We start from the raw sequence: 16,289 nt of genomic DNA on the forward strand, positions 1-16,289 counted from the left end.
AGAATATTTCCTATATTAGGTTTCTTCCTAGGTGAGGAATTATTCGAATTTGGAAGAAAGAGTATGAAAAGTACTCTTCACACATCAGCAACTGATATGCAGTATAATTTTCTTTTAATTCCACGGCGCCCTTTGCTAAGTTATCACCTTTCGCCATGTTGTTTACATAGATTACGTAATCTACGTGTATAAAATAGTCTACGTGTAGAATGTAGACTATCGTTGTTTACGCGTAGACGCACATCACTGTATGGGAATAAAACCTCTTCCTGACTCATATACTGCGTCTCTTCTCTCCCGTGGGTCATTTCCCAGAATCCTTCAGGGTGCCAAGTATCTTCTTGGCAATTTCAACCAAGAGAAGCTCTGGTCCATTTCAAAGAGAATCCCTCTGACGTCATCGCTGCTCAAGTGTTCAAATGACGCACTATCAAAAGTTTGAAGTTCGATTGGGTAATGTAACGGAAATGCATCACCTGAACAGGAAATATTTTTGTAAATACGTTTACCGAAAGTTCTCTTGGGTAACACTGTGACGGATTTCTTACTTTTTACAGGAGAAAGTACTTACGCAAATAATTTTGTGTAGCGTTGTGGAAGTTCGTGAATGTAGTTTTGATCAATTTTAATGAGAATGCATGTTGTTTTCTGCGAAAATATATGTCCGACACGCTGTTGCTGCTACCGCCATTTAAGGTGTAAGGGATACCTTCCACGTAGGAGCCCAAAAGTCAACCTCACTTCCACGTAGTACACCCTGGACTGAAGACTAACGAGGCTCTGGCGACTGACCCCATGGCCAGTATAATTTTGTGTGTGTTGTCCTGTTTTTTGTCCTTGCTTGTGCTGAGTGCCCGTTTAGAGCCTCAGCTTTTAACAGAAGTCAGAAGATTTTAAGGTTTTTAATTATGCAACGTTAGAGTTATTTGTAATGATAAGGGGCTGGCCCCCGTAACGGGTGCAAAATAGCCTAAGTGCTGACGCACCCAAAATTTTAAATTCAAATGCAAAAATTCAAATGCTACCGCCATTTGCTTTCTGCACGAGAGCACAATGTTCCGTATGTTAGATGACGTAAACCCCGTAGTCATTGTTTCAAACCTCGCCGTCTTTTCACTATAACATGACGTGTCGAGTATTTTAAATTTTTTTTTAAAAAAATTTAAACTATGCTTGCCTAACCTAACCTAACCTTACGGGAAATGGTTTGTGGGGCTAACGTCAATGGTTTGCGAGGTATTAGCATAATTTCAAATCCGGGCACGAAAGTAGGTATTTTTCGGTGAACAAGGTTGCAACACTGCATAAATCGACAAAACACTCGCACAACGCGCGATGAACCAGTACGCTATCGCCATAATGTGTGTTACAGAATCGAAATAACGAGTAACAGTAAGTACTCGTAAATGTAAGAAATAGACATTATTTTCGTTAGAAATTCATTATTTCACCTAAAGAAATGTTCCGCAATGCAGATTAGTACGTTAGCAATGTAAAGAAGTGCGAAATAAATGATGTATAGGTGTCACACGTATATGAAAGTAGTATCTTCTCTTATGGTACATCAACCATACTTAGTTAACTGTTTTTCATTTGTTTTGCTAAGCTTATTTAAAAAATAGATTTTTACCTCGAAGATTATGTTTCTAATTCAAGAAATATGCCATAATTGATAGAAGAGTGTGGCGTCTCACGAAATGTACTGGGCTTAATACCCGAGTACAGCACCATCTGTAGTATTGATCTGTAACTAGGTGACCATTCGATGTTAAGACAGGGTTGTTAAAGGGGAAGGAACCCGTAAATTCTAATGGATTGAATTGGGTTCCGTAACAAGACCGGAACTTTTTTTCTCGCTCAATTCAAATTCGATCCAAGTTGCGTATTGTTTCATTTCAATACCGAACTAGGACCATATTTATATTGATCCGGAAAATAATACATCTGCTCGGATTCATATAAACGTCTTGGATTTATAATTAGGTCAACTAAAGACTTTAAGAATACGCAAGTTTTAATGAACCTATATAATGCAATCGTTCGTTCAAGACTTGAATACTTAAGTGAAATTTGGGATCCATTTTATCAAGTACATTCAGATTATATTGAACGAATTCAGTTTAAACTTTTACGATATTTGTATTTTAAAAAGTATAATCGTTCAGCAGTATTAAATAGAATTTCTTATAATTTTTTACTTGTTGATTTTCAGGTGCCACCTTTGAAATCTAGAAGATTAATAGCTCAATATTTTATACTTTATAAGATTATGAATTACTTAATAGATTCGCCTGAAGTGTTGCAATATTTTAAACTTAATGTTAAGCCAATACATTTTAGGTGTTTGCTTCCTTTTTTTATTGATAAATCGAGAAACAATATACATAAATCTTCAGTTGTTATCAGACTATGCACAAATTATAACAACCTTGTTCAAAAGGGAATTAAAGTAGACTTCCCGCTTCCTTTTATAACATATATATCAATAATAAAAAGACATATATTGTCATTGCCTAATCATTTAAATTCACAGTAAATTTGATTGAAGCTGTGTTTCTATTATATTATTTCTATCGATACTATGTATTTAAAGTCATGCCTTATTTACTCTCATATGGATTTGATATTTGTACAAATTGTGTAATTAATCTTAGTGTTCATCGTCTATTGTGCGATGTATAATATGTTTGTATCTGAAAGTATTTAGCAGTACTCTGTTGTGATTGTACTATATTGTGTGTGTATTTTGTTCTGTTACTTTGTGTAACATACCTACTGCCATTTTTATATTTTTTTATCTTTTGCTTTGTATTTTGTAATACTGTAATTCTGTTGTTTTGTAGTTTTGTATTTTTTGTAATTTTTAAAATGTACATTTAATCTATATTATAAATATTTTTAATATGATCCTTTGTAATTGGAACTATTGGTTCTGTTAATGATCTTTCGCTAAATAAATAAAAGGTTACACGACTGAATTGAAATACTTTAAAGATAAAAAGGTTCTGTTCTGTCCAGAATTGATTTAAGCTTGCTTATTTTCTCTTCCGGACAGGAATTGAATTTATTTACAATTCCTGGACCCTTAACAACCCTGATTTGAGGTTGTTTTTTAAGCGAAGGGTGAGAGTTTCCCATCAGGTGTATTGATTTCAATATCGTCGAAGTGGGCTGGGCAATCCTACAAAGGAACATTGTACAATAAAGTATTAATTTCTCCCAATGTTGCAAGTGGAAGCTGTTTTTAAGTTCATTATTAAACTAGATATGATCTGCAAAACAAATATGATGAATAAGCATTTACAGAATCCCATGTATTTCTTATATTCAAGTCACGGCTAATCAAATGAAAGTCTCTGGCAGGGATGTATTTTTTCTTCTGCCGGGGATAAATAAAATTGTGGGGGGAAATCCCCCCTGTTAATTTGCACACTGTGTATATCAGGGGTGCCCACAGGGGGATTCATGACATGCCTGCGTCATGGAAATTTTTTTGCGGGGGGACAACATTTTATAGTTAGCTTTCAATTCTGTATATCTCCACACAAAAATGGGGGGATTGTTTCGTTTGATTAACTTGTTATTGATTTTTAGTGATGGTTATTAAGTACAATTTTTCTACCTGCCTGTGGGTCATCGCGGAGACGGAGTTGAAAGAAACACCACCCCTTATGCCTTTAGAATCGGTTTAGAAAGAGGGCGTTCTGTTATTAATACAAGGTTAGTCAAGTAGGCAAACTGTCTGCTAGTCCAGTATTCGACCTTTCCAAATTTGCAGGTATTTTTCAAAATTCTGATCTCAACACCAGTGACAAGTTGCTCTGCAGAACGCAGAATGCGTGTCATAAGAATAATTAAAAACAGACTACGTTCGTGTATGGCCAATGAGTGGCTAATGTCTACCTAAATTCCATCGTGCGAGTCCGATGTTTTAAAAGTGGTTCAAAGAGAGGAAATTGTCAATAAATTTGCTGCAACAACTTTGCAACGTCAGAAGTTATTATCACTTATGTAAAATGTTATTTCAATTAATGTCAAAGTAATATAAAATGTACATGTAAATCGTGGCGGGCGATTAGGTGGACGAGGGGGACAGTTGCCCCCCGAATTTTCGCCACTTTTGCCCTCGTACTATGCTAAACCTTATATACAAAGGGAAATATACTGTCTTTGCCCCCCCCCGGTTTTGGAACCCAATCGCCGCCACTGTGTAAATGTGTATATTGTAAACAATACCTAAAGTAAGCATACATTGCTTAAATAAGTCTATTATATTGTTCCGTAAATTTTGTCTGACCAAAAATAAAGTAAATAATTTGTCAAAGGGGGGGGGAGGGAAATGTTCTCCCTTTTTGGGAGGAGTGCGTCATTGGCCTTGGGGGGGGGGATGGGCACCCCTGGTGTGCATCACCATATTACGTAAGTTATTTTCACAGTTTCCATACCTGGTGGAGGCACAGTGGTTCGGATTCAACTTTAAACTGTAGGTCCAGTCCCGATTACCCTTACTGTACATAAAGTGAACATAGAACACCAACTCAATCAATACCAATCAGAAATGTCACGAGACGGTTAATTTATTTAATTAGATTTCAAACATTATGACGAAACAGATTTTATATTAAAATTGTAAATTTTGCGGTCCAATTTTGTCCCGCTTTTTCTGCAGGATAATATGAAAAATGTCCAAGTTTGATTGTTTTGAAAAAGTGGTCACCTCATTCGAAAAGAATGCGAGGTGGAGGCTAAGCGCGTGTGGCTCCCTCTCGAATATCTTTCGATCTTCTTTTGTCACGTCGAGACTTTCAGCAACTCGCTGCAGACAAGCAGACATGAAGAAAAACATGGCAGACGGCCAAAAAGGCAACGAACCACGCTTAACTTTCCTTTCTCATCCTTTAATTTCCTCTATGATCTAAAAACTTCCTGTGACGTTCCACAAAGAAGAAAGAAACGTGAAAGAAGGGAGGGAAGGGACGGGCGAACAGAAATTGCAAGTGAAAAACGGCTGAGAACGAATTCGCTTGTGTTTCTGGAACTGAGGATCATTTTTGTGCGGATCCTTTATCATTTCTCTTCAGCTGACGTATTATTGGCTCTTTGCCAGACAGCGCAGCGGGTAGTTCGGAATTACGCCGCTACGTGGCGCAGAGGAAGGGAGGGGAGATAGAGAGAGAAAGAGGAGAGGAAAGCGAACTAGAGGTAAAAGAAATGACAGCGGGAAGGAAAACAAAGGAAAAGACATAGGAACATACAGAGTGAGAACGATAAATCCACGAAACGGAAGAGAAGACGGCGGAAACGAAGACACATGACAGTGGACACGATAACCAATCTAGCACGAAAGTCGAAAACAGCTAAATAATTATTGGTCTTCTGTAATCGTCATTGAAGTTAATCGTCACACATGTCGCGGTCGTTGAAATATCAATGTTTTGTTCCTGTTAGGTAGTGCAATCTTTCCCTTCTGCATGCAAATTTTGATCACACACACATTTATATAGGTATATACCGGGTGGTCCAAAAGTCCCGGAACGGTCACATATAGTGAGAAATACACATCGAATCTGAAAACGAAAAAATATGTGTTTAATAAGTGAAAGAAAGCTATTCAATGAGCTCACACTTGATTCCCCAACCCCTGCGGGTGAGGCGGGGGGCAAATGTAATATTTTAATTGGAAACCCCCATTTTGTATTGTAGAATTGGAAAGAGGACTTCATTCCGAGTCCAACGAGCTATCAACGATCCTCCTAGCATTCTACAATACAAAATGGAGGTTTCCATTTAAAATTTTACATTTGCCACCCGCCTCACGAGCAGGGGGTGGGGAATCAAGTGTGAGCTCATTGAATAGCTTTCTTTCACTTATTAATCACATATTTTTTCGTTTTCAGATTCGATGTGTATTTCTCACTATATGTGACCGTTCCGGGACTTTTTGACTACCCGGTATATATATATATATATATATATATGGGGGTGTAAATACACAAACATACATTTGGTGTTGTTTGATTTTAGATTTCATTATTTATTTTAGCAATTTAGCGTCGGTTTTCTTCTAACTTTGACTAACCGCGACGATAAGTTCGAAATTGATGAGATTCTCACAAAGAACACCCACGCCGGGCAGGGATTTCAACCCGGTTCCCACGGCGTCGTAGCGCTGTGATAATCATTCAGTGACGGAGGTCGGTGACATGTTATATATTTGTCATAGATGCAAACGTTAGCGGATTTAGCAGGATGGACACGAAGTCTACGGCCTACAAAAGTATTTTACAATTGGCAGAATTTTCTAAAGGTCTCATCAAATCCATATCGCAAACTATTCCCAATGGGATAGAAGGGAAGCGAAGAGATCTATTATTGGTCCCCAGTGTGACTTGTGAGTCACTGAGCCGTTGGGGGGTGGCGAATGTGTTCAGGCGTGTCTCACCTAATCATATCCTACAACTACATGGCATCAGTTCAATTCCCCCCCCCCCCCACTTCCAAACCACCTTCACTTTTGATGTCGTTTCGTCCCAGCTGTGGCACCACTGCGCATATTGGGAATGCATTCCAAAATAAATCTCTCCCTTGCCCTACATTATTCTATTTTTATATTGGAAAAATCCATCTAAATCCACTGGATAATTATCACCAGTTCCTTTTCTAGTTTCGCCTAAAACACTCACAGGTGGGGTACACTTCTGAATAAGTTCACTGATATGTGTGTGAATTAGTGTATTATAAGTCCATAAATATAGATTGTGGCGTGTGCATGTGTGAAACAATTGTCTACTTTCTACACGTAGACAATTTTGAAATGGTTGCTACATTCAACGCGTAAGTAAAGTTGGCAGCGGCTATTTACATTGTCCGCGTAGACAATGTTGGCAGCGGCTATTTACATTGTACGCGTAGACAATGTTGGCAGCGGCTATTTACATTGTACGCGTAGACAATGTTGGCAGCGGCTATCTACATTGTCCGCGTAGACAATGTTGGCAGCGGCTATTTACATTGTCCGCGTAGACAATGTTGGCAGCGGCTATTTACATTGTCCGCGTAGACAATGTTGGCAGCGGCTATTTACATTGTACGCGTAGACAATGTTGGGAGCGGCTATTTACATTGTACGCGTAGACAATGTTGGCAGCGGCTATTTACATTGTCCGCGTAGACAATGTTGGCAGCGGCTATTTACATTGTCCGCGTAGACAATGTTGGCAGCGGCTATTTACATTGTCCGCGTAGACAATGTTGGCAGCGGCTATTTACATTGTCCGCGTAGACAATGTTGGCAGCGGCTATTTACATTGTCCGCGTAGACAATGTTGGCAGCGGCTATTTACATTGTCCGCGTAGACAATGTTGGCAGCGGCTATTTACATTGTCCGCGTAGACAATGTTGGCAGCGGCTATTTACATTGTACGCGTAGACAATGTTGCCAGCTGCTATTTACATTGTACGCGTAGACAATGTTGCCAGCTGCTATTTACATTGTACGCGTAGACAATGTTGCCAGCTGCTATTTACATTGTACGCGTAGACAATGTTGACAGCTGCTATTTACATTGTACGCGTAGCCAATGTTGACAGCTGCTATTTACATTGTACGCGTAGACAATGTTGACAGCTGCTATTTACATTCTACGCGTAGACAATGTTGACAGCTGCTATTTACATTCTACGCCTAGACAATGTTGACAGCTGCTATTTACATTCTACGCCTAGACAATGTTGACAGCTGCTATTTACATTCTACGCCTAGACAATGTTGACAGCTGCTATTTACATTCTACGCCTAGACAATGTTGACAGCTGCTATTTACATTCTACGCCTAGACAATGTTGACAGCTGCTATTTACATTCTACGCCTAGACAATGTTGACAGCTGCTATTTACATTCTACGCCTAGACAATGTTGACAGCTGCTATTTACATTCTACGCCTAGACAATGTTGACTTCTGTCTACATTCTACGCCTAGACAATGTTGACTTCTGTCTACATTCTACGCCTAGACAATGTTGACTTCTGTCTACATTTACACGTACACAGTGTTGACTTCTGTCTACATTTACACGTACACAGTGTTGACTTCTGTCTACATTCTACACGTAGACAATGTTGACTTCTGTCTACATTCTACACGTAGACAATGTTGACTATTGTCTACATTCTACGCGTATACAATGTTGACAACTGCTGTCTACTTTCTACGCGTAGACAATTTTTACAATTTCTGTCTACATTCTAGGCGACAACTGCTGTCTACATTCTTCGCGTAGACAACATAATGACGAGTGTGAGCTTAACAATGAACGTTGTAGAAATGAAAAAGGTTTTATCCTACGTTTCAATTGTGAAAAGCATGAGAGACGATGTACTCTTCTTGCCCTCATCTCGTCTTACCCTCCGTTGTCATTTCTGAGACTGTAATTCTTTTGAAACATCTCTGTGAATAATTTAGAAATTTTAATAGTATGTAACATGACTTTTAATATCCGAACGAACAAGTATATTTAAGTGGTACATAACAAAGCCTTTTACATGTTTTGAGTACCCCATCTCTCCTACAAGACTGTAAAAATTGTCTATAACCTGAAAGGTCTTCCTTGGAGTATTGTTAAGAATATTACATGGCCTTGTGATGATAGATAATCTAATACAAGGTGAAAAGAAATATTCGAAAGTAGCTTGTCTGAAATTTTATAAATGAGCGTCCGCCATCTTGAAGACGTCATAAAGGCCAACAGCTATCCAAAATCAAAAACTATGATCGCTTAGGTTTATACCCTATCAATGTAGAATCTAACTGTGCATGAAGTGTATGGGGTGACCTTCTTCAGAGGCACCCATTGTCAACCTTACTTCGACGTAGTACACCCTGGCTCTGGTGTCTGGACTCACGCCAGTGGAGCTTGTGTTGTCTGGCCATGATTGTCCCTTCATCTATTTACCCTGATATTTGCGATTATCCAAAAGTGACAGAAAAGCGAAGTAAAATAAGGCAAGTCAATTAATCGAATGGCATATGAAAAATTTACTCCCCTTGACTATCACTGTGATTTTATAGAGTTTCAGAGGGTTAAGTCAGATGGAGGATTAACACCATGATTTTGTCTTTGCAGATCGTCCTCAACGAAGAATATGACATCCTCCAGATCGTCGGAGAGGGATGGTTCGGGAAGATCTTCCTGGCCGAGCACAGGAGCACGGGGAGCGAGGTTGTCCTGAAATGCCTCCCTAAGGACTTCACATCCGTGAAGGACTTTTACAAGGAGTTCCACTACAGCCACTTGCTCAGTCCTCACAAGAACATTCTGAAGACCTACGACCTGGCGTTCGAGGCGGACGGATTCTACGTGTTCACTCAGGAGTACGCGCCTTTGGGTGACCTCACCTCCAACGTCTCCGATATAGGCATTGGGGAACTGAACAGCAAGCGGGTGGCAAGGCAGATCGTGTCTGCGCTGGATTTCATGCACGGGAAGGGGTTGGTTCACAGGGACGTGAAGTTGGACAATATCCTGGTCTTCAAGACTGATTTCTCAAGGGTGAAGCTGTGTGATTTTGGCGAGACAAGTAGGATCGACGCTCAAGTGCGCAAGCGCAACGAATGGCAGCCATATTCTCCCCCAGAAGTCCTTGCGGCAAGCTACGACGAGACTTACAGGGCAAGTCCGACCCACGACGTGTGGCAGTTCGGTATAGTTCTCTTCGTATGCCTTACCGGGTGCTTGCCTTGGCAGAAAGCCCAGAGCGACGACCCTAGATATGTCCGTTACGTCACGTGGCACAGTCGGATCATGGTCAAGAGGCCGAAGCTCTTCAAAATACTGTCGTCGAAGGCGCAGAGGATGTTCAAGAAGTTGATAGAACCTAGAATCTATAAGAGGGTAGGTATCACAGAGATCAGTAAGTTCTTGGACGACCGCTGGCTGTCCAAGGTGCCGGAACGACCGGACACGGACAACGAGTCGCTGTGTCCGTCCATGTACAGCTTCCACAGCAGCCTCGAGGAGAAGAACAAGCTCCTGTTCACCCTGAGCAAGTATGGGGTCGAGACTACAGTCGACAGGAGCGCCAAGAAGGATCGCATCAGGGAGTGGATCCAGAGCAGCGTGATCGAAGAGGACGATGAGGAGGACGCTGAAGAAGATGAGGATGAGGAATCGACGGAACAGGACGGAGAGAGGAAAAGAAGGGACTGGGAGTCAAAGTCGAAGTCCAAAGAACCGTCCGATTCGAAAGAAGGAACTCAATCTGCGAGCCACTGAGGCTCAAGGCGAATCTTACTCGGTATTGTTATGACTCAAAATGCCCATGACGGGCGTTCTTGTCTTGAAATATTGTCCACTACCAGAGACCTGCGTTTATATGCTGTGCAAGAAATGTACATGGTCTCTTCTCATAGGACGAACCAAACATTGAGGAGAAAAGACTAATTTGCTAAACCCCGTAAGTCCAAGCGATCAGCAAAATCGTCACATTCAACAATTCACATAACGACATTGTGACGAAATTGACATATTCCAAGTCTTCTTATAAAAACAGTCTTACTTTTCGAAGAGATCTCGAGTCATAGAGATTACTTCTAGACCACGATGAATTGTATTTGCCCTGTGTCCAGAACTGAAGCATGTTACTCGTAATTAAGATCAAGTAATACCCATGTGACCTGGAAACGTGTGTTTCGTCGACAAACACCGCCATTTTGTTCATTCTACCCGACTTCATTGCAGACAAAATGGCTGCCTAAACTTTTGGCGCCAAAAAGTATATTTTGAAAATTCCAGGATCGGGAGGCTACATAGGTACGTTTCACTTTGTGGAAATCTTATTTGTAACTTACCAAATCACAAAGAAAAACTAATATTGCCACATGCGCAACTTATAAATCTTTTTTTATTATTTCCAGTTTTTTATAATGCCGACAGAAATATGTGAATCAACGAAAATTCCACAAGAAAATCCACCAATCTTGCTCAGAAAGCTTTGGAAATAGAAACCAGAAAGCACTATTTAAGGAAATGTTTTATGGACAATAATAGTTTTCGCAATGTTGAAGACTGGTAATTTGCTATGTTATATTGCTATGTCATATTGTGTGTAACTCCCCACGGCATTGTGGGAGGTCGACTGTTTTGACTGTGTAATGTTTATAAACGTATTTATGGTATTTGTTTCAAATGTGGAGCAGTAATACCTCGAACAATACTACAAACTTTTTTTATATATAGAAATACGTTGAGTACTGTGGTACACAACTTTTGAATAATAGAACGAGCTTCTTTGGTTCAGGAACTGTAAGTAGTATGTTTATGAATTGCAGTCTTGTAGTTGCTGCAGAAGTTAATAGGGGAGGTTTCGTATGAGAGTTTATGTTTTTACTTCATTTTTCATGTTTTCTACAATAAAAATATTGGAAGAGCTATAACACAGGGTTGGCAAAATTTGTTGTTTTGTAAAAGAAGCAAATAAATCATTTCTTGTTTTAATCATGTTTTAAATGCGTTAAACAGTGTTTCAGTCAAGAACAAAAACATGTTTTAGACAAATAAAACTTTTAAAATGTCAAGAAAACTTCATTTCTAAAAATAATGGTTGATAAGGAATCTGTTGATCACCCATGGAAGGACTGTTTCTAGTTTAACGTAAGCACTTGATTAACTTCTTGAAATACGTATTTACGTTACTTGTAAATCTCGCATGTAGACTGTTCAAGAATGTTCAACTCATCCACGGTTGCCAGTCTTAACTCTATCCCCTTGTAGACACACTGTTTTCCGAAATACCACATTTTATAGTGAATGCAACAAAATTAATTGATTGTACGTAAACTTCGGAATAAAACTGTTTTATCCATGTACTATACAATTACAAAAGTGATTTACACATTTGCAAAAAAAAAAAAAAAAATAGACGTGTTTTAAACCACGTGGCCCACAAGTATTGAATACATTTTCAACAACTGAAACGATTTCTCTTCACAGTAAACTAAATAACACACAGAGTTGCCAAACAAGCAACAACTGATTATCAAATACTAAGTATTAAAATATGTCTTAAAAAGTCCAAAAATAACTTGCTTAAAACACTGTTTGAAATGTTTAAAACATTTATAAAAAATCAAAGTTGTGTGCATTAAAAATTTAAAACAAGTTACTTCAAACACTTTTGTTTTAAACATGCCCTGATACAACGTGAAAAATCTTACCTTCAGTCTCCACAAACAATGACTTTGAGGTCATGTAGTCTGTAGAGTAATTTACAAAGACTATTACACAGCCCTCCATTTCGGGAAAAAAATCGGATGATTTCAAATCAATAGGTAATTCTGGAAGAATTTTGAATGCTGATCACGGAAATAACATCCATTTTTCTCCATCATGTCAGAATTTTTCATTATTTCACAATCAAAATTCTCATAGTCGCCATTCCATTGTACCTATTACAGAACGCAACAAAATCAATTTAAATAAGGGAAATTTCGGTTGTTTATAAAAACCAAAAGGTGATTCTGGAAGTATTTTGAATGCTGATGACGGATATGACATAAATTTCATCCCATCACGTCATGATTTTACGCTAGATCAGGATTTTACTCCACGTCATTAAGTTCAATCAACCCACCATATTATAACATTGGTTTTCTATTTTGTGAAGGAAATTTTTATGAGGGATTTCCAAAATGGAACTTACGTAATCAAAGTTTACCATTTTTATGACAATGTGTCTTGTGAAGATAGAAGGTAGATTAAATGCTTACTATATACTATGTGCATTTGTAGTTTAAATTTGGAGGATTTGTATTGTAAAATCCAATATTTTTACCACCAACTAAACAGAGCCATCTATTGGAGAAATGATGGAAGTACACATTTTATTGAGAAATTAAGGCAATTTATATATTGCTGTTTTCTGAAAAACCTAGACGTGATGGGTAAAAATGGATTTCATTTTTGGAATCAGCATGCTGAAATGATTCAGAGACAACAGTCATCTGTGAGTCATCCAAACCCATGCAGGCATATTCTATGAATATGCAGACATCTGATCCCTTGTACAAAAGCGATTCTCAAATTGTATGATACGGCCAAATGAAGAGTTTGCAAGTGCAATAGTGCATCGTGTTCACTTATTTACAATTCCCAGGTACAGAGCGAGACAATTTCCAAGAAACGTTTACCAAAATAGAAATGTTTGAACGTCGTTCTCTTAGTTGGCTGTTGTTCAAAATTTGAAATCTCACTCGTGTACTGAGAGTCACATGGGAAAACTTCATGTTTGAGTAGTTGTTTTGCTTTCTCGTTTATATATATATACACATGGGCGTCGAGTGAAATTTTTGCAGGGGAGTCGGGCAAATGATATAGTTGAATTTCAGAAAAAATAACAATGAGTATTATTAACACGGTTATAAATGACATTATACAATAATTAATACTATAAACTAATAAAACAAATTTTATTCAAAATGGGCCTCTCGATGGTTCGATACCCGGGGAGGCACATAGTGGTTCGTATCCCACTTAAAACTGTAGGCTCAGTCCCGATTAGCCTTACTGTGCATAAAGTGGACTTAAAACACCAAATCAATCCAATTTATTCAAAATAAGATAATAATAGTTATCATCATCATTATTATATAAATGTGGAGATTCGATCCACCAAACGAGTGAATACCATCACAACTATTTTCCATCATTTCTTTTGCATTATATGCAGTTAGTATCTGAAATGCATTTTGATATTAACTTTTGCACGTCTCGTTCAAGAAAAGGCTTTAAATGTTAGGGGGATTATATTTTCATAAAGTTTGTTGTGTGACCTCTCACTCTGTATAACTGTAATTGTTAGAATTTTGAAAACTGTGGAACCATTTGTTCATTGCATGAAATGGTAGAATATAACCTTCTCCCTGTATTTTTCACTCAATGTTTTCTCTCCAATGCATTTTTACTCTGATTATTCTGTTCGAATACTAACTTAATTATTTTTTTCTGTTCTTAACAATAAGAGTAACAAACTTGAAAACAAACTATTTCAATTTCCAGGGGGTCCGCCGACCCCCCTCCAGACGCCCATGTATATATATACATATATGTGCATCTATTAACAACATAATTATTATTCATTATGTTTATTCTAGAAGTGCATTCTTATTTCAATTTTCAACTTTTGAAAAATATGTGTGTATTTTCATTTTTTGACACTATATAAAGTACAATTAATTATTACCAACAACAGTATATTGCTCCATAAGAAAGAAATATGATTAGATTATGAAGAATTAACATAATTTTAATTGAATAATATGTCAGCATCTATTATGAATGAACCATGAATAATTGCTTTCATTTTTTCCAAGTAATGAATTGATTAATTAAACCCTCCCCTTTTACATGGCCATGATCCCAACACACATTGTATTGTATTTATATTACATTAAATCACATAATATCGACTTATACAGGACGTCTGGAAACTTTACACATGAATGAAATAGGGATATATGTATGAAACATTCGAACTCTCATCCGAAAACAGTAACCACATGCATGACAACAATGAAAACAACGAACAACGCTGCTCTTCCAGTGACTAGAAACTAGACCAAGAGTCTTAGAAACCTCATAGATACCCTCTAGCGGACATTGGCCGCAGAAATTACAGTAGGAGAAACCTAACTAGTGAAAACCGGATTGAAAAATGAGATGCATGTACACAAATAGCTTGAATCCTAGAAGGAATTGCCTGGTGCAATTCCCAATTGTGTGTTTTTGCTGTATGTAAGTATGTATGCTGTGCTTTGGCATTTTGAAGCTGATTCAGTGATTTTTGTACTGGTTGTTCAGAAATAAATTGTGTAGTTAATACTACAGCTGAATGGCAATCATTATAAGCTCAAATTGTGCTTTCAAAATGGTGAAAAGTTTTTTTTATGTTCACTACCAATCTTCGAATGCTGAAAACTTTTTTTTTTTTTTTTTTTTTACATTCAAACCACATTCTGGCTGATAGTTTTAGCTTCAAGTTTTTCCATTAGTTTGTTTGTAAGCTCCACTACCAAACGTACAATGAAACTCGTACTGTTAGTTTTAATCACATTCATAGTTTATGCCAACAAAGAAAAAAAATGATACTGTACCTTATCTGAACAATGTGGTGAATGTGTGAACTTCTTTTCTTGTCTTTATTTGTTTAAGAAAAACAAATGTATGTTTATACTTTTAAAGAGTATTGAAATACATGTATTTTATAATGCTATGAATCTGTACCAACTTTCACTGTTCGAAAAAACGTAGCAAGAAAGCAAATATTATATTTATTGATAAAGAGAAGCATGTTGCTTGTTTTAAAAAGTTATTGTATGAAGGCAATTTGAAATAGACTTTTGTAATTTATTTCATTGTTGTTTATTTCAAATTATTCTCTATTGTCTCTATTTCAAAGCACATTATTTCATTTCACTATGTGGCAGCAGGGGCGTTCTGGCCAATGGGGAAAGTGAGCCCAACTTGAGAACATAAACTCTAAACTACTCAAAACAAGAGCAAAACACAAAATTTGACATATTTAGCTAACTGTTGATCATGAACTCGTAACCAACTTGTAAAAATGTATTAACTAAGCCAGTGGTTCCCAAAGTGTGCGCCACGGCACCCTGGGGCGCCGCGAAATGTTCCAATATTTTCACTGAAATGACACTTATTCCCAATATGTGCGTATTTAGTACTTTTTACATGTAAAAATGTTTCTGAATTTGAAACGTGTTTATTTTTTAACTGAAGGCAAGCAACCTAACCGCACTAACTGAGCGTTGCAAGTGTTAGATAGGCCTACATTCTGACTTGGGCGCCGCGGAATGATATTGAAACAATAAGGGTGCCTCGAAACGAAAAAGTTTGGGAACCCTTGAACTAAGCGATGGGCGTCGGCAGAATTTGTTCCACGAACGGGCCAAGGAAGGTTTTTTTTGGGGGGGGGGTATAGTAAGGCGATTCCCTCCCCCAATACAATGCTCCAGTTTACCGCAACTCTGTTCTTGTAACGATTTGTAGCAATCTTGTAACAATAAGTCCTTTAGGATTGATTGATTTCGTTTATTTTACTTAGCTTTTCTGCCACTTTTGGCTAATCGCGAAGATGAGAATGAGTGATGATAATGATGAAATTGTGATTGGGAGCTCACAAAGGACACCCATGCCGGGATCCGAACCCGGCACCCCTGGTATATCAGTGAGTTGTGATAACCACTTCGCCACAGAGGCCGACAGTATAAGTCCTT

At 38.0% G+C, this 16,289-nt stretch overlaps 1 protein-coding gene across 1 annotated transcript in view; it reads left to right on the top strand.

The window, feature by feature from the left end:
* The window catches only part of LOC145999541 (serine/threonine-protein kinase meng-po), a 55,091-nt gene extending 39,718 nt beyond the window's left edge, over positions 1-15,373 (top strand). The window contains exon 3 of the mRNA XM_083136533.1: positions 9,127-15,373. Coding sequence (XP_082992659.1) covers positions 9,127-10,275 — 1,149 coding nt within the window. The 3' untranslated portion in view covers positions 10,276-15,373. The remainder of the gene's footprint in view (positions 1-9,126) is intronic.
* The last annotated feature ends 916 nt before the right edge of the window (positions 15,374-16,289 follow it).

Source organism: Lepisma saccharinum, chromosome 15 (genome assembly GCF_977018435.1).
Source record: "Lepisma saccharinum chromosome 15, izLepSacc3.1, whole genome shotgun sequence".
In the NCBI taxonomy this organism is placed as follows: Eukaryota; Metazoa; Arthropoda; class Insecta; order Zygentoma; family Lepismatidae; genus Lepisma; species Lepisma saccharinum.